The following is a 24,277-nucleotide window of genomic DNA, read 5'->3' on the forward strand; positions in this document are numbered from 1 at the left end:
TAATAAATCGCGCGGCATATAAAAGCGCCGCGGTTTAAAATAATATTCCGATAACGTGCCACGTGATAATCGTGTCGCGCGAGCCTTACTTTAACAAACCAAATGCACGGCGAAATGAAGCATAAAATTTGCATTAATTTTTCAATATGAAAGACAATCTAAATTACACAATGATAAAGGATAACGTGATTCTTCGAAGAGAAGTTGGAGAATGTTTATTGCCGCTCCTTCATTAGATTTAACGTCAGACTTGAGAAGCGTTGATTGAATTTCACCCCTTCGGGCGTAAAATGATCCTGCCTATTAACTCCGTGGAATCAGTTCGCGATGATGAGAGATATCAGTGAGTGGCTTGTCGACGTGATGCGCGAATTCGTCGACAAGAACTCCCGGAAATCGATTCCGGACCAACAGCGAAGCCAACAAGTGCCATCATTAATAGACGACAACTGCCGATAATCCAGCGAGTTCTGAATTAATACGCATGAAATAACATAAGCATCGTACAAGAATATCCCTAGAGAATCCACAATTTTAGTCTTCCAATAATAAATCCTGTGAATTCAGAATCGACTCTTTTTCGTAGAAAAGAATATTTAAGTACAATGTTTAACCGATATTATGCTAAAATTACGAAGAAAATTTGATTTGGATTTAGAACAATGACAACTGATAATTTCATTGCAAAACCTGAAAATTAATTTAACTTGGCATAATCACTCTCGTAAGAAAAAAAATAGAAATTGCAAGATTCCGATTTCTGTACAAACGAATGTCAAAGGTGAGTCAGACCGTCAGAGAATTTACGTACCCAAAATAAGTCGTGAGAAATTAAGTAGCACTTACTTTGAGGCGCAATTGCGCCACTCGAGAATACGTTTATTTTCCCGCACATCGCTAAAGAAATTCTTCGTTTGATGCTCAACAGTCAACAGCTCTTCAGTAGCTTCATTTTTCACTACATCATCATGCCGAGTACCGCTTCAGCCATGTAAACGGAATTGCAACGTGAAAAACTGACGTCGCAAGAAGATTGAGATGTAACTCTTTGAGACATGGTTAACACAATACACCCACTCGAAATAAACGTACAGGTATGCCAACGACGGTGACGAATACATTTTTGTATCCGCTGTTGAAGGAACCGCTTCCAAAAAGCGTAAAGTCAGCTTTTTCTTTCTCTCGCGAACGAACAAATATCAAACGCATCTATATTTACTCATCAAATGTAAATTCATTTTGTGAAGGAATCCTTTCGAAAGTTTTATACATATATAATAAGTATACGTTTTTTAGTGTTAGTTGAAATAAAAATATATATAAAACAAAATTTTATTATATCAGCATATCGTCCGATGAATAAACAATACCGCGTATGTGACTAGTTTCCTGCAAAAGCACTTTTTGACTTTGATTGTTCCGTATCATCGCATTTCACAGGGTTTGGGCTAACAAGTTTCATGAATACATATTATTTACAGAGGAGTTTCAATATTCATTCAAAAAATTATATAGATAGTTATTGTATATTTTACTTTTGATACAATTTTTTTGTCTCTCCTGAAAACTTTACTAATTGTCACATAGGCGGTATTGGTTGTTCATTGACGATATCTTGAAAAATATATTTTCTACGTTTTAAAAAGACCTTACGAAAATATTTGCAATAATATGTTATTTATATATGTAATAAATAAGTGAAAATACGATCGTACATAATACACAATCAAATTACAAGAGAAACGCCGCCGTAATCGATCAAGATCTTGATTGCCTATAATATTATTTTTGAGTGATTTTTACGTACAATTCTTCGCCTTGGCAAACCACGCGCCGTTACTTTCGGACATAACACAGTCTTAACCAAAGCTAGAACGACACAATCACATAATTAAATTGATATCAATTTAATTATACTATTCTTGGAAAAAGAAGAAGAGCCTAATCTGACAAATACGGTGACTGCGGGATCATTACGATGTTATTTTTTGCCAAAAACTCTTGAACAAAGCAATGAAGCGTGCGCTAGTGCATATCGTCATGGTGCAATTGCCACGAATTGTCTCTCCACAAATCTGGTCGTTTTTCACGAATTGTTTCACGCAAACGACGCATGCCGTCCAAATAGTACTCTTTGTTGACCGTAGTACCATATGACAAGAATTTATGAAACACAATATCGCGGTAATCGAAACAAAAAAATACAGTGAGAAAGACCTTAACATTTGATCTGACTTGACGTGCTTTTTTCGGTTTTAGCTCACTTGGCAGCTTCCATTGAGACACCTGAGCCTTTGTTTCTACCACGTTGGAGCACTTTTTATTTCGTTTTTGACACAAAATTTTATGCAAATTCGCGCATCAGTCTTTCCCGACATTATGAAAATAGTAAAAAATCGTCGAGCATGCAAAAATACTGCTTACGTAATCGACTGTTAAATGCAATCTAAAAATAAAAAATGGCTGCAAATGTAAACATATATATGTTAAGGAAAGGTGTTTTAACCAAAACAAAATCCAATTTTAATTAGGCAACTTTAGCCAAAGAAAAAGAAAAATTGCACGTATTTTTTTTATCAAACCTTGTATATATGTTATACTTTAGTAAAGAATCGTATCTTCATTATTAATGTAGAGAAAACAGAATTTAAAGTTTATTATTTGTATGAAAATTTCCAATACGATTTTTTCTGAACATTATATCTTAGGAAGTAGTAATAATGGGCAATTATTAAGATTCATTATACAATTTAAATTCCTAGTATATTGTAAAAAGTATTACTTCTAATTTTGATGAAAACTAGTTACCTCTAAGATGCAGATATATATACATATTAAATATATGTTAACAAACAAAAGATTTTTAGCAAACAAGTTTATATAAATCTGTGCCGCATGTCAATTTGATCACTAAAGAATATGTATTAATTCGTGCAAAACATATTATTTAATACGCGCAGAGTATTATTAACTCCAGTTTGTGTGTATGTTGTGGGTATACATTGTTTCTAAACCAGTAATAAGCAAAAAGCGAGAATTTTAAAGGGTTTTAAGAATTACAAATTCATATTGGATAAATAAAGCTTGAAATAAAACTCGACGGGAGCACTTAGGACCAAATTAGGACCTAAATATTACATTACCAGACGAGAGTGCTTAAAACCGTTCCAAAACTCACCGTCACCGACCGAGACAGGTGGGATTAATCCGATCTCGTGAAAAATGTAGAGCCTCGTAACCTAGCGGAAAACAATTTCGCGGTGCAATATGCATTATGTAAAGTGTGCCGTAAAGTTACCTTATATAAATTACGCTTAAAATCCCTTTAATTCCCCGCGGCGGCGCCGGAAGAGCGATGTAGATAAATACCGCGGCATCATTCAGACGGGTTGCGAAGGATGAGAGGGGAAGGAAATAATTTTAATCTATCCATGCCGTTAAAATGAAGCTCTCATTTTCTCCCGGAGTTTCTCTCTATCCTCGACAATTAACCGCGACTCTTAAGAGCGTTTTGGGGGCAGCGCAACCCCCTCAATCCGTTTCATCGGCAAAATATTCGCTGGAAAGTAATCATGGCAGGCGGCAGCTCGTGCCGCAGATTACGGGACATCGTGCCACGAGCGGCACAGCACGATAAAGCTGGCCTCTGATGTTATCGCCGAGCTTTAGCAATATGTTGTTCCTCGACAAAGCGTCAGGTCCGACCGAATCCTTTTGGATTCCGGCCGCGTTACGTTATTGTAACGGCATGACGAGGCATCCCGGAAATTGCCGCGACGACGATCCTCGATAGTATCACCCAACAGTTCGCACCCCCCCGATAATTCAAGTTGATTGACGGCTAAGCCGTACTCGGATTAGCAGAAGCGTTTGGATTATTAAACCTGAATCCGCTTAATTTGAATAAACGATCTCCTTTTACGCGATACCGAGGTTTATTAACGATGCACCGATAGGAGAAGAAAGAGTCCCTCTTTGTGAACAAATTAATTAAAAGTGCGTTCGAAAAAAAAACGACTCTGAATTCATCGTATAATTCCTTGTGACAGTAATGACTACGATTCCGGCCGGTACGTACACGCTGCGTACTCGAGACAGTTCTGCCGAGACAGTTTACCGAACACGATGTGCGACAATGAAATAAACTGCCGCTGGGTGACAAATGCCGAAGAAGGAGAGGCGAGGTTTTAACCGCGCACTTCTCGCTCGACGTATACCATCGACAGCTGCGACCGTGAGTCCGGCTATTGCGAGTTTCCGCGGTAGTAAGCGGAGAACAGGCGCCGCCGCGCCGATCAGCCCCGGGCCCCGGGGAATGAAACGGGAGATGTGTCGTAAATCTCGAACACCCGATAACACGCTCGTAGCAGTATTTTACGCATTTCTTCGGGTTTGAGCAATTTACGGGCGAACTCTTTGCTCTTTATTGGGCCAGGCTGCCCAATTTCGGCCCTTGAACTAGGAACGGTCACCGATATTGCGATAATAAAAGGTATTGATCGCGCGAGACTTTCTTAGATTTCAGAATAAACCAGTAACTCTCTTTTCTGAAGCAAAACTATAAGATTAATAGATCCTTTGTATCCGTAACAGGTCTTCTGTCTTTTCCTTTGCAATTGTTGAATTGTAGTTTTAGGTATAAATATATCCAAAAATATACATAAAATTTATATAAAATTTAGAAAATCATTGCAGAAAGTGTTATTGCTTCTTATTCTTAATTAATCTTTATGAAAAGCTAATATACTTATAACTGTCGTTTAACATGATATTTTTTAAATAATATTTACCGTGGCATTAGTAGCACGACGGCGACAATTAAATAAGTAAAAGCAGGTATGCCTTCTTAAATTATTAAAGAGCCAAAACTTCACCAGCTCTTTACTGGTTTAAATCTTTTCAAGTGAATTTTGGATGACGCTTTCAAAGTTTCTCGAAGCTTTCTGCGGCACGGCGATGGGTATTACCGGCGTGGTGTAGCAAGTAAGGTGAAAATTCCGATTTAGCGTGCGAGAACGAAAATCGTGAATTCAAATCCGGGTCTCACAATGCAACACGCGCCTGACGATTCGCGCGTTTCTGTTATTTTCAAGGATTAATCGTCGCGGCGCAACGCGTCCAAATTCCCAGACTTTCGTCTCATGACTCTCTCGTAATTTGTTTCCCCCCCGACGTGAAATTAATGACTTCGCGAGAGTTCCCGCTGCTAAAGACGTCGACGGCCAAAGAACTCGCCTCGGCGACGCCAGTACACTTAAGACTACCTCGGCTGAAATGAGATTACGCATTTCTGATTTTACCTTATTCATCAACGTATACCGTCGTGTTTGGCGGCGGCAATCTCTACGCGATTGAATTACAGCGGAATAAGGAAGTTCTATTTTCTACGAAGATTTATTCAACCGTTATGTCGTCGAGGATTTGTATCGTTCGTCCGGATTTACTGATTTAACGAGCTGAAAACGAGGTTTAAGCTGTCTCTTTATATAAAAGTAGCTGGTTTTCTCTCTCTCTCTCTCTCTCTCTCTCTCTCTCTCTCTCATGAAAAATTATATACTTTATAGCACTCCCCGGGAAATTCAACCCCTACTTTATGTATAATTTTTTGAGATTCAATCAATTATTTCCTGAAAAATTGGAAAAATTAAAAAATCGGTTTCCAAAAAGATCGGTAACAAAAAATATACACATCATGGCGCTCCCCGGAAAATTCTACCCCTGTTTGATCTATAATTCTTTGAGATTCGCGCGATGAATTATTTCCCGAAAAATTAGAAAAATTAGAAAAACCGGTTTTCAGAAAATTGGTAACAAAAAACTATACACATAGTGGCACTCTCCGGAAAATTCTACCTCTATTTCATATACTTTTGGTAAAAATTCGGTTTAGGGGTTTGAGCTGGACGTTGATGAGTCAGTCAGTCAGGACATCTTCCTTTATATATATAGATTAGATTTTAATATAGTGGCCTAGATTTAACAAGCTATCTTAGGATTTTTTGTTTATTCTAATAAGAAATAGTTGTATTTTTTTATTTCTGTGATACGCAGAATTTTTGTTTATAATGCATTTTTTTCGTGTTTTCCTTTTAAGTATATTTAAGAATAAATTAAGATATTCCATAACTATGTAAATCTTCAAATATAGAGATTGTGTATATGTCATTTGATATTGATTCGATATTGATATTGATGCGCGCACATCTAAAGAACAAAGTTTATAAAGTGTCGTGTTGTAATATCAGAAATAAGTAAGCTTTCTCCCAACACCTCGCACAAAAATCGCGTGCTCCGGATGTCTTTTTGTTCGCGCTGAATTTTTTTCAGATCTTTTGTCTATCTAAAAGGGTCACGTAGCTCGAGGAGAATACTCGCCGTATTTCTTTGTAGGAATTTATGTATCCAGAAGGAAATTGATCTTTTATTTTCGTGCTGAGAGAAAAGCGTACATTATACGCGTCTCCGAGGTCGGAAAAGAGGAAGATGCCATAAGAGAGACTCACAATCACACGCCAGAGAAGAACAGCGACATCGAAATTGATATTTATGAGCATCCTATTCCTTCTTTAAGAAAAAAATATTTTATAATCAAACTTATAATCGAAATATAAGACGTTTTGACATAATGGAAAATCTCTCACATGATTTCTCAGTCTCGAAGAAGTCTAACAATAGACATTTCTAGACTCAATCTCGAAATAAGCTTCGTATAATACGACAGATACAAATGATGACCGGAGAGCTACCGTTTTAATCTCTTCCACCGTGTACACGTGGAATTGATAGGAGTCGACGTTGAAACGTATTGTTTCGTTAAAATATTCAGCGGCTCGCGTATAAACGTTACGTGTATACGTTCGAACGACAGGATATATTTGGATATATTTATAAATTAAATAAAATCCGCGCAATTCGCTTATGAGCTGTATCTCCGTATCGTATTTCATATTGCATTGTTGATGTCAGTTACGCTAATTTATTTATACATACATTATCAATAGCATTAGGATCATAAAAAGTTGTATTTAAAGATCAGAGAAATAGATGTAAATCATCTATATATAAATAATATATCTACATCAGTCGGTGAAGATATAAGCGATGTATACCAGTAATTAGCAGATAAAGCCGATGTATAAACGTGTCCATATTTATGATACTGCTATAATGTATCACGCGGCATGTATAATGTTACTTTGCCGTGCCGAAGACGCCGACAATCATCGGCAGACAATGCTATTACTGTTAAAGCCTAAATTAACACAGAGCAATCGTCGAGTGATAAGCATACCGCCAACCATAATCGTGCATATCAACATACGCGATACGAGCACATGGCACGACCGTCGGAATAGGCGTATTGATTGACTACACGGCAGTTACACTTGTTACAATACGTTACACCGTTTCCTTTCATCTGTCGAAACGATAAACCGCAATTAATTTCGGCGATGATTATCGATACGTGTCTGTCATTACTGATTCAGGTCAGGGGATATTCTTAAAAATACAAGAGAGAGAAATTAAGTGCCATTTTTCACACACATAAACCTACCTGTATACGCCTATAGTTTCTTCTTACCGTTAGCTCTCAGGAAATTTCTCAGGAAAGTCTTAAGTGTAAGTTTCTTAAACCTACGCGGAATAGGCACATAAAATAAATATTTGAGGGAAAGTTATACATTAATTTATAACGTTCAAAAGAGGCAACTTTTTGATAGATTTAACTCGTTGCTTCCGTGATATTGACTAACTTTACGAATCCGGAGGCTTCATAAAATCATAAAAACCAACTACAGGAAAATTGGACGTATATTAAAACGCATTTATAATGCGCATAAATATTCTACTAACAGAAAGATGCAATTTTTCGCGCGGTGTGTCTCTAATATTGTCGCGTATTTCGACGTAATGTCTCTCGTGAATTGTTAGAATAAAATCCCTGCATATCGTCATATATCGCCCATCTGGTGCGCTTCGCGACACGATGATTGCAGGGAGGGCCAGTGAATGTGACGCATGTGCTGATCGAGCAATCATTTGTTATCAGCGCGGCATCGATATTCCGTGGACGACGCAATAAAATATTTTCCCATGCATATGCATGCGATGCGATATATCCGGCAAATCGATGATGCATCGGAGGATTTTCCGCCGCGTCGCGCGCGATAAAATACGTATACCGTCTCAAGAGCACACAAAAGATGTTCGTATGTTCTCACGAAGTCACGTAACGTTTGAAGTAATGCAAAGCAGACAGAGAACAGATGAATCGAATATGTACATACATACATATGTTTGATCTTATTTGTTTCCCACCTATATACAACAATTTCAAAAAGAAATGTAAACCTGAAATGTAAAACTTTATTCATTCTTACAGATTAATTTTATCGCATATATAGAACGGAAGTTATGAAAGTTTAAAGCTGAACTCAAGGATATTATAATCATTCTTTATTAATCAAACAATGAATATAGAATGTATTTAAATTTTAAATACATTTAAAAGAATCTCACAGTTAAAAGCTCTGAAAAACTCCACATTCGTTGGCTGCATTCCGATATTTCCGATATTTACTGTCAGCAATTGTCAGGACTGAAAATCTATAGTATTGTAGCCGTTATCTTGGATTACAGCAGCAGAAACAAAAAAATTGCGAGGAAGAATGCATGAATATCTCTCGTATTAGATATTAGAGATCGATAATCCCTAACCATAAAGTGTCTGTTTGAGAGAAAAATATATGAATATAAATATGCAGAAACAATCTTAGATGAAACAAATAAAATAAACCGTACTTGTCTTATGATCATAGAATTTAACGAGTACTTTTCGAACGTTGAATTCAACAATCGTGAAACGTTAAATTGGGGGCGTCCAATAAATCTCAAGCTAATAAAAATGATAGTAGAGAATCCGTCGTATACCATTAGCATTCGACACACGTTTCAAGTAGGCTTGCCTAATGAGAAGAAAGCGAATTGGTGAAAATTGAGACAACGGACGTTTCGCCGTGCTATAACTGTCGGCTGATTTATATTCGAGGAACACACAGTGAGAAGAAGCGAGATGAAAGAGAGAAAGATGTGCGCGTGCATGAAATTTGTAACATAACTCTCGCACGACGAATCGATAGTCTATAACGGCAACGTTTGAAGGCGAAAAAGTAATTTCGCATAAAACTAACGAGAGCGCCGGGAACCCGGGTTTTCCATTCTTTTTTTTTCCTCCCTCTTTTCCGCGCTTTCGATACGTTTCCCTTTTCCTGTTTTCGCCGTTCATTAAATGGTCGTTACGGTCATTTTCCCTCTTCTATTATCTTCATCGCGCGCATGTGGACCAGTGGACCACACGCTAACTTTTCTCATTCGGGCTTTAAACTGCAGCCGGTGCGACGGCGGTGTAACCGTGCTGCATTTGCTATCTTTACTCACGCGCCTGCAACGGATTTATTCGCGAACTGCTGCCACGCAGTTCGCAACTGTGCCGAGCTCGTATATCACGAGGTGCTAATATCCGAAATGTGCGCAATATAGCGCCGCATAAGTCACGAGTGCACTTTTACTACTAAATTAAATAGGGAAATTAATGATCTTAAACGCCATCACATTTTTTAACGCCGTGTTTCAGAGAGTTTGATTTTAGAACGCCCCACAGTTTGCTATTTAGGAGAATAATCTCATATGAGTGAAATAAAACAGGAATTAGTTCGTAATTAATGGAAAAATTATTCTTCTATTTTTTTTAAGTAATTAATAGTTTATAGAAATATTGCCGATTTCACGGCCGATGAGAAAACACATCTCGCGGTAAAAAGAATCAGAGCGCTAAATATATGTATGCTTGATATATGTATGTTTAAATTTCTGCGAGTTTCTTTTTCCATCTTGATGACTAAATGATTGATTGCGCAAAACGCTTTCACCGCGAATTACGGTATCCGCAAACGTAGATAAATGAATAGCCGTCCGCGAAATATCTCGAAGAGAGCGCAAGTATGTGTGTTTCTGTGTCTTCTTCCTCGGGCTATAACACATAGGAAACCATCGACCGTCAGACACAGGCACAAATCATCGTTCCCAGGACGAATCGATCGTTGACCTAAACCGGTCTTCCCGAACGAGACTCGCGAGAGAAAGGAAATAAAGGAAGATCGGGACATATGTTATCTGTCGACACAAGACTTTCGGAGACGACGATCAAGAGACACGGTAGTGTGTCTCGCATCAAGTACGTCCCATTCACACGGTGAGAAAACGACGCGAGGTCCGACAACATGTTAGTCGGAAAAAAGTTATCGGCGCGTTTCTGCAAATATGCGTCGTTTTCTGGTCACGACACGCGACAAATCTAAAAGCGTTTTGCCGAGAAAACGCCGAGAAAATGCGACCGTGAGAAAGTGCAATCGTAACCGTAATTTATGCGCGCGTTGTATTTAATTGTAAGTTGCATAGTAAATTACGCAATAGTGGTCCGACCATGTATCGGGAATCAATCGCTTCTAAATTTAATGACTATATATTTTCTGAAGCGCTTATTTGTAACGCTAATGTGTTCCGTCTTACGAGTCCATTCACGCCCTGCCATACATTACGTCGAAAACGTATTGTAGGTACGTAAAAGGAAGAAGCGCTCGCTTCAACTCTCAATGCGTTGGGATATATATCTCACTAAGCTGACCGTACTATATCAAGTGTACGTGATCTGTTTGCATTGATGCAACAGTTGAAAGAAGAAATTAGATATTATGTTTACATATTATGTAATTAAATTATATGTAATTAAATATTCTATTATAATGATAGATATATTTAATTAGACATCTATATATATATTACTAATATTGAAAATCTTCATAGAAATGATTTATACTTTTCCATATACAGAATGAACCGTTTGAGGACATATACAGATTAGATTTAATATTAATTTGTTTAATATTTTTCTTAAAATATATTGTTTTAATGATATAATCTCAGCATATGCAATTATATGATAGAAGTAGATATGAAACACAGACGAAAGTTTGTGCCTTTATGACATCATCCAAACTCCAAAATATAAAATTCACTTTTTGAAAACATAATTACATAAATGTGTTTGGAGGGCATTTAAAGTGCTTACATTGAGCGGGCCATTCTGCGTTGTCTCTAATAAACGTTATTATTTTTTTTAATTCTTGTGCGCTTGATTGTACTTTAAAACAATTTTATGTTGCGAAACATTTCAATTTTTTAACCACTGTTGACCCAATATATGCTGACCCGATCGAGATATTGTATATACATATACAAGAACAGTCTCGAGCAAATAAAAAAATTTAATATTAGTTTTACGGTGTATCAGTGTGCGCTTTTTTGCACGCCGAATCTTTCAATCTTTCTGCGAGGACATTAGAAAACAATTGGACGAAGTTCTGCAATGCGGAACCAACTCGAAAACCTTATACTTTTTCGCTAGAGCAAATTTCGCGAAACTTTTGAAATAAAATTCTGCGCCAGCGTTATCTCCAAACATAATGACCGAACTAGAATCCTCTTCAAACAATTCCTCTTACAATTCCATGCATTATATGCATTTTTAGAAAATCTCCTATCGACCTCCTGCAATTCACTTTGCAATATGGAACTAAAAATCACGAAAATGGCGATTGGTTCTTTATTGCATTAATTGCTTCCAAGTTTATCTTCGAGGCCCATAGCTAGATTAGAAATAAAACTCTGTTACTTGCAATCGATTGAACGTACTAACTTGATATTGAGTAATAGGATATCTTAGCGGGAATCAGACCTGAGACAAAGCACCCGCGAGAATTGGATGATGAATTGGAGCAATTAGCCGGGAATCGGGAATCAAGCATCAGGTGGAAAATTAGAGCGAAAGAGATCGAGCGCCGCGCCGAAGTCACTTCAACTCGTCGAAGTGGAAATTCCGTCCCGGGCTAAACTGGGAATTTGGAAAACACGTGAAAGCGCGTTTCGCCCCTTACCTCAGCTGCGCTTGCTTTAAATTCATAAGCACCGGCGCATAATTTGCATCGGGCGATAATTATTCCACGAACGAAATTTCGAACGAAAAGTGTTGCCCGAGTCGTAACATAAGAGGCGTAATGGTTTAAATATATAACATATATATAATATAAGCCGCGTGTGTATAGAATATTAAGTGGCCGCCGCCGTATGCTGCATTACATATCTAATGAATCGATAAACATCGTTCTACTTTCGAAAGTTTCCGCGGTGAGATTTCAATGCGACGTGTTACACAGATTATGGGGCCTCGCGAGAAACGAGACGCGCGTGTGGCAATTGATCCGCCGCCGAGAGGACAAGCCGCACTCCGTAAGGTAAATGTACCAATGCTGGAACACTTAAGACCTATGTCTGGACACCTTTATCATTTTAGTTTTTAAATATATGTATAATGCGAGTTAAAACCAAGGATAAAAATATAATACGAGAAAAATATTTTTATCTTTGATTCTTTGATTTTAATTCGCGTTATAACTTATTTAAGGACTAAAATGATAAAAATGTCCAGACATACGTACGTGTCCAGGCATTGGTACATTTACCTTAATGTGAAGCTGACTACTGAATATCGCGAACAGATGATGATTTATTTATCTTCGATCTATACATTACGCATTTAGTCACGGGATGGACATAAATATCGATTGCTACGCGCGGATGTTCAAATTAATAGCCGTTATCAGGTTCGCTGTCACATTTTACGTTGAATCATCATCAGGGTAGGATAATACCTTGAATTTTATCAACGAAACGTGAGCGAGTAATCTCGCAGCCGTTGGCTAAATCTCGCAACGAATTATTAACTTTAAGGTCGTAATTACAAGCGAGATACACCGGGTTATGTATCCGCTCGGCGCGGATAATTGTAGCGCCTCTCTGTCTACCGCCATAAAAAAAAACACAGAAGTAAAACTTTATTACGCTGAGAGTCCGCGTTTATGCCGAGATAGTTGGACCCCCGTGATGGGAAATAGCATCCGCGATGAAGAATACTAAAAGCTGTAGCCACCCTGCCGTGGAAAACGGCAAGTTAACGTGGTCGGGGAACTTTTTTATCATAGGTCCATAAAATGCGACAGCATGAAGACATTCAAGCACGTATATGTGCTTTTAAGAAAATCTAGAAAAATAAGAAGATACACAACTCTAAAAGACGTCTCGGAGCGTCTCGAGGATTGAGCTCCTCGTGACGTTCTTCCAGCGTCTTTGCGCTTCTTTCCACCTGTCCCTGTGGTTCTTTTCCATCCGCAAATTAATTTTTACTTATTTATCGCTTCCATATGTCTCGCCGTAGATGTGCCCACATAAGCTAATTCCAATCCTCTCCTGCTTCGCGTAAATCATCATGGCTCTACGACAAGCCCCGCACTCACGCAGCCTCTCTCTTTGTCTTTCCGCAGAGTAACCTGACAGACGGGGAAGAAGATCTGCCTGAAGACGCTTTCTCGCTGCTGTCGGTGCTCCTAGTTGGTTCGCTAAACTTTCCATTTGATCGATCGTGAGTCGCCCCTCGAAGACAGCCTCCCGAGAGTGCCTATACTCTCGGAAGCTCCGATCCGACCCCGTCCAATCATACCGATGGTAGTCTCTGCCTTTCTCTCCCTCTCCCTAGGCTCTTCCCGACACCCTTTCCCGACTGCCTTACCCGCTCACCTTCCCCGTGTTGTTTTCCCTCGACATCTCGAACGCTTTCTTGCCGCTTAATATAACCGATAGAATCGAATAAATTATGATTGGACGCGAGTCCCGTGGGTAAGTGTCCCGTAATTTATGTCCTATCGATGCGCGCCACAAAGTCCGTTCAGCAATGCCCTTTACGTAACACTTCTGCACCATGGTACTGTTGTAATACAATATTTTGCTAGAAATAAAAGAATTTCGACTGCGTAAAGACCTTTTTATTTAACAGACGAAGAGTCGAAATATACCTTGTTTTTAAGCATTTTATTAAAAATTTAACAGAATACGCGGAAGATGCATCACAATTAATTGATAATTTATTAAATATTCAAGATTCGAAGTACTTTCTCGGCGAACTTAATTCTTTTTCAAGTAAGATGTTTGTATAAAATAAGAAATGTGATAAATAAAGAGTTGCAACCAATGCAGATTTTCTAAATTTCGAGAGGTAACAAGATTTTTCCTGACCGTTGTTTTAGCGTGTACATTACTTTACTATATAGGGTGCTTACGTTATCGATAAAATAAAGGTTCGCGAAGCGAATTATATACTCTGCTGAATCTAGCCTTTTAAAGGGGATATGCATACGGGGTGAACCAGAACGGATTTACCGGCTCTTCGTTCATTTTGTTCACCCAGCTTCACCTGTATTTTTCATCCTTCTAGCATTCGCGACAGATTAATTACAGAGATACGTGGTAATGCCAGGTATTAAAAGTCGCAGGAGATTACGGCCACCCTCGAATTTTCCCCTCACTCTGAGTAATCGACGCCAATCTCGCCAGAAACAATTTTATTAGGGTGAAGGTCGGGGCTTCCGAGATCCTTCCATAAATATATATAATATCGATTATATCGCGAAGTAAAAGAGTCTCAATATATATATCTCCAAAATTCCTCAAAAAGATATGTCTATCCAGCATCCGATAATAGCCGATAACACGCCGATATTCGTGCCGCGTCAGCGTGACGCGGGCTTTTCTCGATTCGTCATCAAAATTCGATGAATAGCCGGCTGCGAATCATATTTCATCGGCCGACCGACGACACAACGCCCGCGCCGGATTTCTTAAAGGCCCGCGCGCTTCGAGGGGTGACGCGTTGTATGGTTGAACAGTAGCGTGTCCTGGCGATTCTCCGCTAGACGGATCTCCGCGATATCCCGCAGGACTCCTCCTCGTGATCCTGATATTCTTCTCCGTCGCCGGCAACGTCCTGGTCTGCGTGGCGATCTACACCGACCGCGGGCTACGGAGGATCGGCAACCTCTTCCTGGCCTCCCTGGCCGTCGCCGACCTCTTCGTCGGTGGGCTGGTGATGACCTTTGCCGGGGTCAACGATCTCCTCGGCTACTGGATCTTCGGAATGTGGTTTTGCGACATCTGGATCGCCTTCGATGTTATGTGCAGCACTGCCTCTATCCTGAATCTATGCGCCATATCGCTCGACCGTTACATACACATCAAGGATCCCCTCAGGTGAGACTACTGATGGATAGCTTCAAAGAAGGATCATCGAACGACTCATAAATTAAAACTTACAAACTATTTTTTAGCGTGGCTAAAAGACAGTTTTATAAGATAAAACCATTTTACACGATATATTTTTGAAATCGTGAAGAATTTAAAATTGTTATACAAAATAAGGTCAAAATTGTACTCGAAAGCAAATTTAATCTTAAAAAAAAATGTATATAAATTTTGAAGATGAGAATTATAGAGATTTAGAGCAAATGCGAGAGTTTATCAAACATTGTTTTAGGTACGGCCGTTGGGTGACCAGAAGAGTTGCCATTGGCGGCATCGTCGTTGTGTGGCTCCTAGCAGGACTCATATCCTTTGTACCGATCAGTCTAGATCTTCACAGGAATGATGATGATGATCAACCTGCGTTTGACGAAGTGGAGGTAAGTTGCCCGTAGAATTTAATCGCGTTGATTTATTTATATCAATATAGCTCAATATATCGAATAAATTCAATATAACATATATCGTCTAATTTAAATACGTAAAACGCGATGAAATGATTTTCCACTCTGAGCTCTTCCGAGCAAACTGTTAGTGGATGAATTCCATCTACTTTAATATTTCAAGTGTACGCAATATTATAAAAATCCGGCAAAATTATAAATATTGCCCGACGAAAATTTCTAAGTGCGTTCCGCGATGTATCAACCATGTGTGAGATTGAATTCGTATCGAGCTTCATAAAAAAAAAAATACGATGAATGTGTGGTGCGGTTGGTGCTTTCGATTCGAATACCGCAGGGATTAAAAATAAATGACATTTCTCATTTTACCCCATCACGCCATTCACGACTGAGGCAGTTTACGCAATCCTCGCCGTTTCTCCGTTAATTACTCATCTTTTACCTTTACAGGAGCACCCTACGTGTGCCCTAGACATTACACCCACCTATGCGGTGGTGTCCTCTTGCATATCTTTCTACGTGCCCTGCATCGTGATGCTGGGTATTTACTGCAGGTAAGACCGCCGCTCGCTGGCGCCCACCGCTAACTACTCCGGAGGCGAATTAATTTAACTTTTTACTTCCGCACTCTCGCCGTAATCATTTGCCGTGATCTTCGTGAGTGACGCAGCTCCGGCAGCTCGTATGCCCTTCTATATAAAACGTGATTAACTACGGTAACTTGCGACTCACGAATGCGCCTGAAGATAAAAATGATGCGCTCGGAAAGACATCGTCATTTGAAAATTCATAAAATGTATAAATTACAAAAATGCTGAATGTACCGCGTTTAGCGGAACAACGCATGCTGATGAATTTCCAATGAGCGCTTCATCTCTTCATCGCTTTCGTTTCTTTGATATGCAATACAAAAATGTAATTATATTTTTTCATTTCGCTGCTGTAAAGTGACAGTAAAGTGTTCTCTGATAATGATTAATAAATCAAGAGATCATTCCACGCGTTAAAAAATACTTTCTCTTTCAGGCTCTATTGCTACGCGCAGAAACACGTGAAGAGTATCCGAGCAGTGACGAAGCTGCCGGACACCTCCATGGCCAAGAGTTTTCGCTCGAAGAGCAGTCGCTGCAAGCCACCGAAGCCGCAGACGAAGACGAAGCCAACCAGCCCTTACCACGTCTCCGACCACAAGGCCGCGATCACCGTCGGCGTAATCATGGGCGTATTCCTGGTATGCTGGGTACCCTTCTTCTGCGTCAACATCGTCGCAGCCTACTGCAAGACCTGCATATCTCACCGAGCGTTCCAGGTGCGACTCCTTGCGCAGACTGCATCCCAAGGCGTTCATTTCATCTTAACTACGTTTTAGAGATGTGCTAACTATTCAAATACGAATCGAATCAAATCATACTTGATTTGATGATGTAGATACATTCAATGAGTGCTTTCAGTATTACAACCTTAAAAAGAGTTTAGATATATTATATAATTAATATTATTTTTACACATCAAAATATTCTCTTATTATCTACATGTTAAAATTCAATCTTATAATAATTATATTGTTAATTAAAAATTATATTTCAACGATTCGATTCAATTTCATTCGATTCGCTTCAATTCGACATAAAAACCCTCGATTTGCACATCTCTACTACGTTCTTTTTTTTCCCCCAATTTAAAACTGATTCTTTTCTCTCGTAAAGAAAAGGTTGAGAGATTCTTTCATTCAAATTGATGAAAACATCTTGGAAATTCCTATTATAAGATTCTCCTTTCTAAAGAGATGTAAGAACTTTTGTGTCCCATGTAGAACAGTTCTTGCTCGCGCACAAATTTTTACAAAGGTGTGCTAAAGTCATTTCTTCCTCCCGAACAGGTTCTCACGTGGTTCGGCTACAGTAACTCGGCCTTCAACCCGATAATCTACAGCATCTTCAACACTGAGTTTCGGGAGGCGTTCAAGAGGATCCTCACGAAGGGGGCACGCGCGCGGGGCAACCAGCCGTCGACCAGCGAGTGCGGTGAGTTCCGTTCAGTGGTGGTGCAGAAGCGGAACGGCTCCATGGTCGAGTGTAACATCAGTCCGAGATCGAGCGCGGACAGCTGCCAGGTCGGCATGATGGCTCAACGACATCGCGACACCATCGTCAGTGCCATATAAACGAGCGTCCCTCTCGACTCTCGGTCATCTTAAACGATCTCTTTCTGCTGGGTCTCGCTCTCGCTGCTTACCTCCCGAAATTCGTCGCGGTCGTCCGATCGTTACTCGTCGATCTTGTGTCAAAGAATTTTCCGACATCGTCCGGCGAGGAGTAACGACGCATTAGCGCGCGAATTGAAACATGCCTCACGCAAGAAGAATTCGTTCTTCGTCTCGTGGCGTGTTAATCCTCTACGATCTTTCGCGTCGCAGGGGACACATCGATTTTACAAAACATTTTTATTTTCAGCATTTTTAGATTTACAGTCTTCGTTTTGCTGTTTCGAGTCCCGCAGGGAGTGAAAAAGCCATCGTGATACAATCCATGACAGATTGCACGATTTCTCTAATGGAACGATCGCTTTATTGTTATTGTTTTCGTACGAACTTACGTCAGTGTGTAAATATAAAGTCAGCATACGGCACCGCCTGTACCAACAAGCGGGGTTTACTCTCGCGTGCTAAAGTTTAGTATTTGCATCCGCGAAGGATTTGAACGCCAAACCGCCCGCCTGCTCAAAGGAAGACTGCTGCTGCAGTTGCGACGACGTTGCGCTCTCGCTATACCGCCGCTCGCGTAAGATAAGCATAATTGAGGACTGTTGAATAATACTCTCAGCCATATTATTGAATCTCTCCTCACGTAATATCGATCAATGTTCTAGTTAGCCTGTTCGTTGATTTGGCCCGAGGATTCTCTTGGTCCAAACCGGGTAAACGCGTTTGCTCGTATATCCTCGGCGTCGGATTTCTAGAGAAGCAATATCGTTTAATGCAGGAGCAATGCAAATTGAGAATCGTTTGCTGGATATTAAAATGAGCGCTTCGGGTACGTTGTCTCCGCGGAGTCGTCGTCGCGACTCGATTACGATTAAGCGTAATGATAATTACGAGTGACGCGCGAGTTTTTTTTCGAAGTGCGATATTTTCGTTGTAACATATTCGTATGATCGTGGAATATTTTCTCTTTTTGTTTTTATAGCGAAGGAGCGAAGGCTGTGGTGTTCGACCGTGTAAGCGCGGCATTTCGCGAAGACATCAATCATTGTAATTAAGACAATCACCGGAACCCAAACTTCGAAACATATCCCGAAGACATAATCCACCGAAATCGTAGTATTGTCTTGTTCTCTTTTTTTTCATTCTGATTTTTTTTTAATTTTTTTTTTAAGCAGTACGACGACAGGCATAGAATGGGATTTGTCGATTATTAGAAGAAATCCAAGTGTAGCGCTTAGGATACTAATCTCGTCAAGCAATCTCTTTAATGGAGCAATGTCGATAGTCGATCTACGATGTTAAAAGCTGGATGTTACTAAAAAAAAAATGCTGATATGTTTCTGAATAGTAACGTCTGTCGAAACATCATGGGAAATATATATATATAAAAAAAGGAAAAAAAATTTAATAGCAATAGGTCAGCGCAGCGGCGCGCGCGACGCGCCGTTCCGTGAACTATAGAATTCATTTTCCATCCTGTAAATAGCCATGTAATTATTTTTCTATTTGACGGGCGCGAAGAGAGACATACACGGCGGGATACTCGCAGAAATGCGAGGGTCTCTCGTTTCATGGGCGCGCTCATTGCGGATGTACGCGAAATCGTCGTCGAGCACCCGTCGAATCTCAATTCAATTCTGCATCACATATCCGAGTGGAAGGAAACGAGCCAATTTGGCGTTCGCGAGGATCCGTCGAGCTTCCTTGGTACATCTATATCTACGATACAAAACGCATTACGATCCGGCGCGAGAGGAAACGAAAAGGAATGTCACATGCGAATGCAGACGCGTTGCAGACTGTAGAAACGGTTGTAGGGAATAGCGTGGAACTCTCTAGACAGCAGGATCTGTGCGCAATGTTGATGTATACTACTGATATATTCGAATGACCGTTCTCTGTAAATATATTAGACTAAGACTTCGACAAGGGTATCTTGACTCGTGACTTTTTACTGATTTCCTCTTTCGTCCGATTCCTACGTCCCAATGAAACAATGGAAAAACAAACAGCAAGCGCCGAAAAAGGTATTCTTATCGCATACACTTATATCCCCGGATAGCCAAATCTGTCGAGAACAGATTTTGAAAGTACCTGCTGCAAATTTTGTTGATAGAATGTCAGCAGAAATGTAACAGAATCTGTTAACGGAACGTAATGGCATATTGAAACTGAGCAAAATCAACCATTTCGCAACCATTTAAAGGGTGTATTCCGTTCAAATGTTTATGAAATGACAGATTCTATTCGGTTTCTGTCGACAATCTGCTGTCAGATTATATTGACACAGGCTTTGCCGGCAAAACGAGTTTAATGCGGGCGCAGATAATACCAGATCTGTTGTGATATCTGAGCAAATCTGCTGCCAATCTATTATACCTCGAGCAGTTTGCTTATTGGGTCTATGATACTTATAAGTATAGATACTTGTACATACTAATAAAATTTAATCTGCCTGAAGTTAACAATTGGTATTTCATTCATTTATAATTTGTACTTCTACAAACTCTAATTTGTAAATCGCATGTTTTTTTGTCATAACTCGGAATATATGATGTTGTATTTAGCGTGATTGGGATATTTAATTTTGACTACTAAATTTCATCCCTCGATGCATAATTAGTAAACAATTAATAGATATATAAATATTTATTAATTCTTTATTTTTTTAAACAATATCAAATTATTACGTTCGATATGCCTTTCTTTTATGCCATCGTTGTTGGAAAATTCAGGCGCGGTGTTCGTCCACGTGCGATTTCCCTTCGGGATATTTAGAAAATCGAGCAAACTACTGCTCAATCTCGGCATAATTGGATACAATATTAAAGCACCTATTCTACTGCTTTCTAGAGCAAGCGATATCACAGCTTTAAGTTCCTCGATCGAATTTGCATCGTCGACTCGCTTCTTCAGCTGCCAAGGCTCGTGATACGCCACCATCTTATTCGCGCAATGAAGCATACTCATGACCGCGTCCACGACATGATGTAAATTGTATTCCTCGTAACTCTCGCGCGCTTTTTTGCTCACGGATTTCAAAGCTTCTCTGGTCTCATCAGCTACCTCAGACTGCAACACATTCCAGTATTTCGCCGGATCGGGAAACTCTTTGGACGGATTGACCGCTTTACCCGCGCAACGACTGACTAGATTGCCCAGTGTATCCGCCAACTCGGAATTCAATACGTTAACAATTTTCGTTGAACTATAATCTGTGAACGGATTTTTAAAAGACGTGATGTAAATGATATGTAACAAGTAAATGCACGATTCGTCTTACTTGCGTCGTTCTGCGGCACCGCTTCTCTCAGGATAAAGTATCGCAATCCCTCGTCTGAATACTCATTTGCAGCTTCAAATGGCGATATTACGTTTCCCTTTGATTTCGACATTTTTTTATGATCAACAGTCCAATGAGCGTGACACAGTAGCGTCTTCGGAGGCTCGAGACCTGCCGCTATTAAGAATGCTGGCCAATAGATACCATGAAACTTCAAAATATCTTTTCCAATTATCTACAATAATTTTTTTTTATATATTCCATGTTTTAATATGACAAATTTCATGTAATATTCATTATTAGCTAAAAATTATGATCCGTACTTGAATGGTGGGTGGCCAAAATTCTTTGTATGATTCATTTGGATATCCTAAGACCGTTAAATAATTTACTAAGGCATCCATCCATACGTATACCGAATGAGACTCATCGCGCGGGGAAGGTATAGCCCATGGCACCTTGTTTCTAATTCTAGTAATGCTTAAGTCTTGTAAACATGCACCTTCCTCTACCCACTGTGATAATGTTCTGTGATACAGCGCGGGTCTAACTGTGTTTTCTGCAAAAAAAAAGTAATCCAAAATTTAGAATTTGCAGTCGTTAAAAGAAAGCGAGATAATGAATTAGTTTAAGAGCAACTGAACTCTTTTTATACCATCTTTGAGCCAATACTTGAGATCATCTTGAAATGCGCTAAGTCGGAATTTGTAATTTTCTTCCTCCGTCCATTCTACTTTGTTTCCCGATTCCGCGGAGACTTTGATTACTTTACCGGTCGAATCTTTCTGTTCCACCAATTCTGCATCAGAGAGGAACGCTTCGTCCGATACGCAATACCATCCCGAGTACTTTCCTAGATAGATATGCCCTCGTTCTTCTAACCGTTTCTGAAAATGTTCAATTTCTCAATGTGAACGACACGATATCGCAAACATACACGAGATTGATATTCAGAAATAAAATTTGTTCTAAGAACCCAAAAGTGATACACTGCGTCACAGTGCTGCTTTTCAGTGGTTCTAATGAAACGCGAATAATCCACTTCAAACCTATCGCACATTTCCCTGAATTGCTGTGAAATTCTTGTACAGTACTCAAGATTCGGTAAACCAGCTGCGGCTGCGGCGGCTTTGATTTTGTTACCGTGCTCGTCGGTGCCAGTGGTAAGAAATGTTTTATGGCCCAACATGCTGTTGTATCGAGCAACAGCATCGGCCAGAACTGCGCTGTACAAATGTCCAATATGAGGACCTAACATATAAAATATACATTTGTATCTGTTCCTATTATAATGGTGACTTACGACTAATAAATGAGAATTTTTAACTTGAAAAAAGTTACATACCAGCGTTTACGTAAAAAATCGGCGTAGTAATGTACTTATTTTGAGATAAATCTTTAACATAGTGCCTCTTTATTGTCAGACTCCAAGATGACCGTACATTTTTAAATAGAAATGGAAATATCGCTGATTTCGAGGGCTGATACTTTGCAATTACGTGTTTAACTGAAATTTAAATTTATTATTATTATTATGTGATTAATTAACACTTATTAGCACTTGGAAAATTTAAAATAAAAAAAGTAAAGCAAAGTGTTGTTATATCATATTTTTCATAATAACAAAAGCTTGATATCGCATACTAAAAGATAGACATAAAAGAAATTTAACAATATTATTTAATATGTTATAATATTATTTGTTACAGGCATAGTTAAATATAAATAAAAAATAATGCATTGGAGTATAAGAGCGTTTTTCATAAATTTATGAAAGAAATGATATATGAGAGTTCATCTTAAAAATATTTATTTCCTACTAGTTCTGTACATATAGTCACATTAAATAACAAATAGCAATATAGACGTTACAACAATTCTTATTTCTCCGTCTCAACATTTTGCGACTCTAAGGATATTGTTTCTAACTGAGCTATGAGATCCATATGCTTAAATTCGTTAGGTCTGTTGGTAAACGTTTCGAGCAACCGCAATCTGTGTTCGTTATCGTTGCAATAATATAGCTGCAATTCATTAGCCAGGCATTGTGCCTCCTGCACTTGCAGTAAATTTGTATCAAATTCCCCACGCATGAGTACAATGCCCTTATCGTCTCTCAATTCAGTGTAGTGTATCATGGTCAAACACTCAGGCGCGTTCTCTTTATGCGTCTGGTACCATAATAGCGGAGTCATGTGCACTTCCGAGCCGTAAAATTGACACATTATAAATTCATAGCCCTGCTCTCTAGGTAATGGCAAGAGAAAGGTGGAATATTGCTTGCCGCGCGCAAACATCTTATCGTACTGCTCGGGCGTCATAGTACCGCAGATACAGTCCTTCCGCTTGTGATACTCATTCCATATTTCTATAATCTCCTCTTTCGACCGATCATTTATCATGTCAACTTTCATAATGCTATCCAATCGCGCTTCTTTCGCCTGCGTACCAGGTTCCAAAGCTGGCTTTGCCTCAGTTTGGTAGAAACTCGCAGCTTTCTCACGTTTCTCTTTAACAATAACGATTTGAACACATACTTTATCTCAACAATATATTTCTTTACTTAAAAGCTAGCATCCTTAGCATCGATAAATCATAAGAACCATAATATCTAAACGTTATTTGTTACTAATTCCTAGACAGAAATGCCAAGAAACGAAGGTAAATGCGCGCCAAATTTATAATTGTCAGAAAGAAGGAAAATATAATTAAATTGTTTCGGACAATCAGGAAACAGTGTTGTGCAGAAATAGCAGCCTTGCGAGCCTCGTGAGAATCATATACCTTGCTTCTCGCGAGTCTCCTCTTGCTGTTCGACGCGTTGCAGAAACTCCTGCGGGCTGGTCTGCTGCAGCCTCGCGATCTTCTCGGCGTACTTGTCGTAATAGGGATTCCTCTGCAACTCCTCGAGAACCTTTTCGAGCCTCGCCCGGCTCGTCATGATGCACCTCTCGTCGCTCGTCCTCGCGGTTACCCGGTTACCCTTCAGATGCCTGGCCAAACCTAGGCGCGTCGCGTTTCGCAGTAAAACGCTTGCCATGAATATCCAGCGGTACGGGCGATACTGCTGATATATTGGCGATACCTTAAACACGCGTGAAATTAGCCGAAAGAAGCACGTTACCCATAGGAGTTCTAAATTAA

General features: G+C 39.5%; 2 protein-coding genes across 3 annotated transcripts; one reads left to right on the forward strand and one right to left on the reverse strand.

Annotated features, from left to right (window-relative positions):
* Window positions 1-13,396: 13,396 nt before the first annotated feature.
* On the forward strand, window positions 13,397-20,315 carry LOC112455804 (dopamine receptor 1-like). Of its 2 annotated transcripts, none has more exons than XM_025017987.1 (6): window positions 13,397-13,506; window positions 14,886-15,195; window positions 15,479-15,623; window positions 16,098-16,201; window positions 16,674-16,956; window positions 17,527-20,315. In XM_025017987.1, the coding sequence occupies exons 2-6, from the start codon at window positions 15,035-15,037 to the stop codon at window positions 17,809-17,811; spliced, it is 978 nt and encodes a 325-aa protein (XP_024873755.1). In that variant the 5' UTR covers window positions 13,397-13,506; window positions 14,886-15,034; the 3' UTR covers window positions 17,812-20,315. The 2 variants fall into 2 exon arrangements, with proteins under 2 accessions (XP_024873755.1, XP_024873754.1); XM_025017986.1 differs by having other exon boundaries at window positions 13,431-13,502.
* A 169-nt stretch (window positions 20,316-20,484) lies between these two features.
* LOC112455803 (methionine--tRNA ligase, mitochondrial-like) lies at window positions 20,485-24,262 on the reverse strand. Its single transcript, XM_025017985.1, has 7 exons — window positions 23,918-24,262; window positions 22,479-22,640; window positions 22,110-22,384; window positions 21,789-22,020; window positions 21,457-21,692; window positions 21,134-21,368; window positions 20,485-21,065 (listed from the first exon to the last, which is right to left on the reverse strand). Exons 1-7 carry the CDS (start codon window positions 24,171-24,173, stop codon window positions 20,503-20,505), a joined length of 1,959 nt encoding a protein of 652 aa, XP_024873753.1. The 5' UTR covers window positions 24,174-24,262; the 3' UTR covers window positions 20,485-20,502.
* Window positions 24,263-24,277: the final 15 nt, after the last annotated feature.

The sequence above is a fragment of the Temnothorax curvispinosus genome, unplaced genomic scaffold (genome assembly GCF_003070985.1).
Source record: "Temnothorax curvispinosus isolate PA1 unplaced genomic scaffold, ASM307098v1 QBEX01006358.1, whole genome shotgun sequence".
Lineage (NCBI taxonomy): Eukaryota > Metazoa > Arthropoda > Insecta > Hymenoptera > Formicidae > Temnothorax > Temnothorax curvispinosus.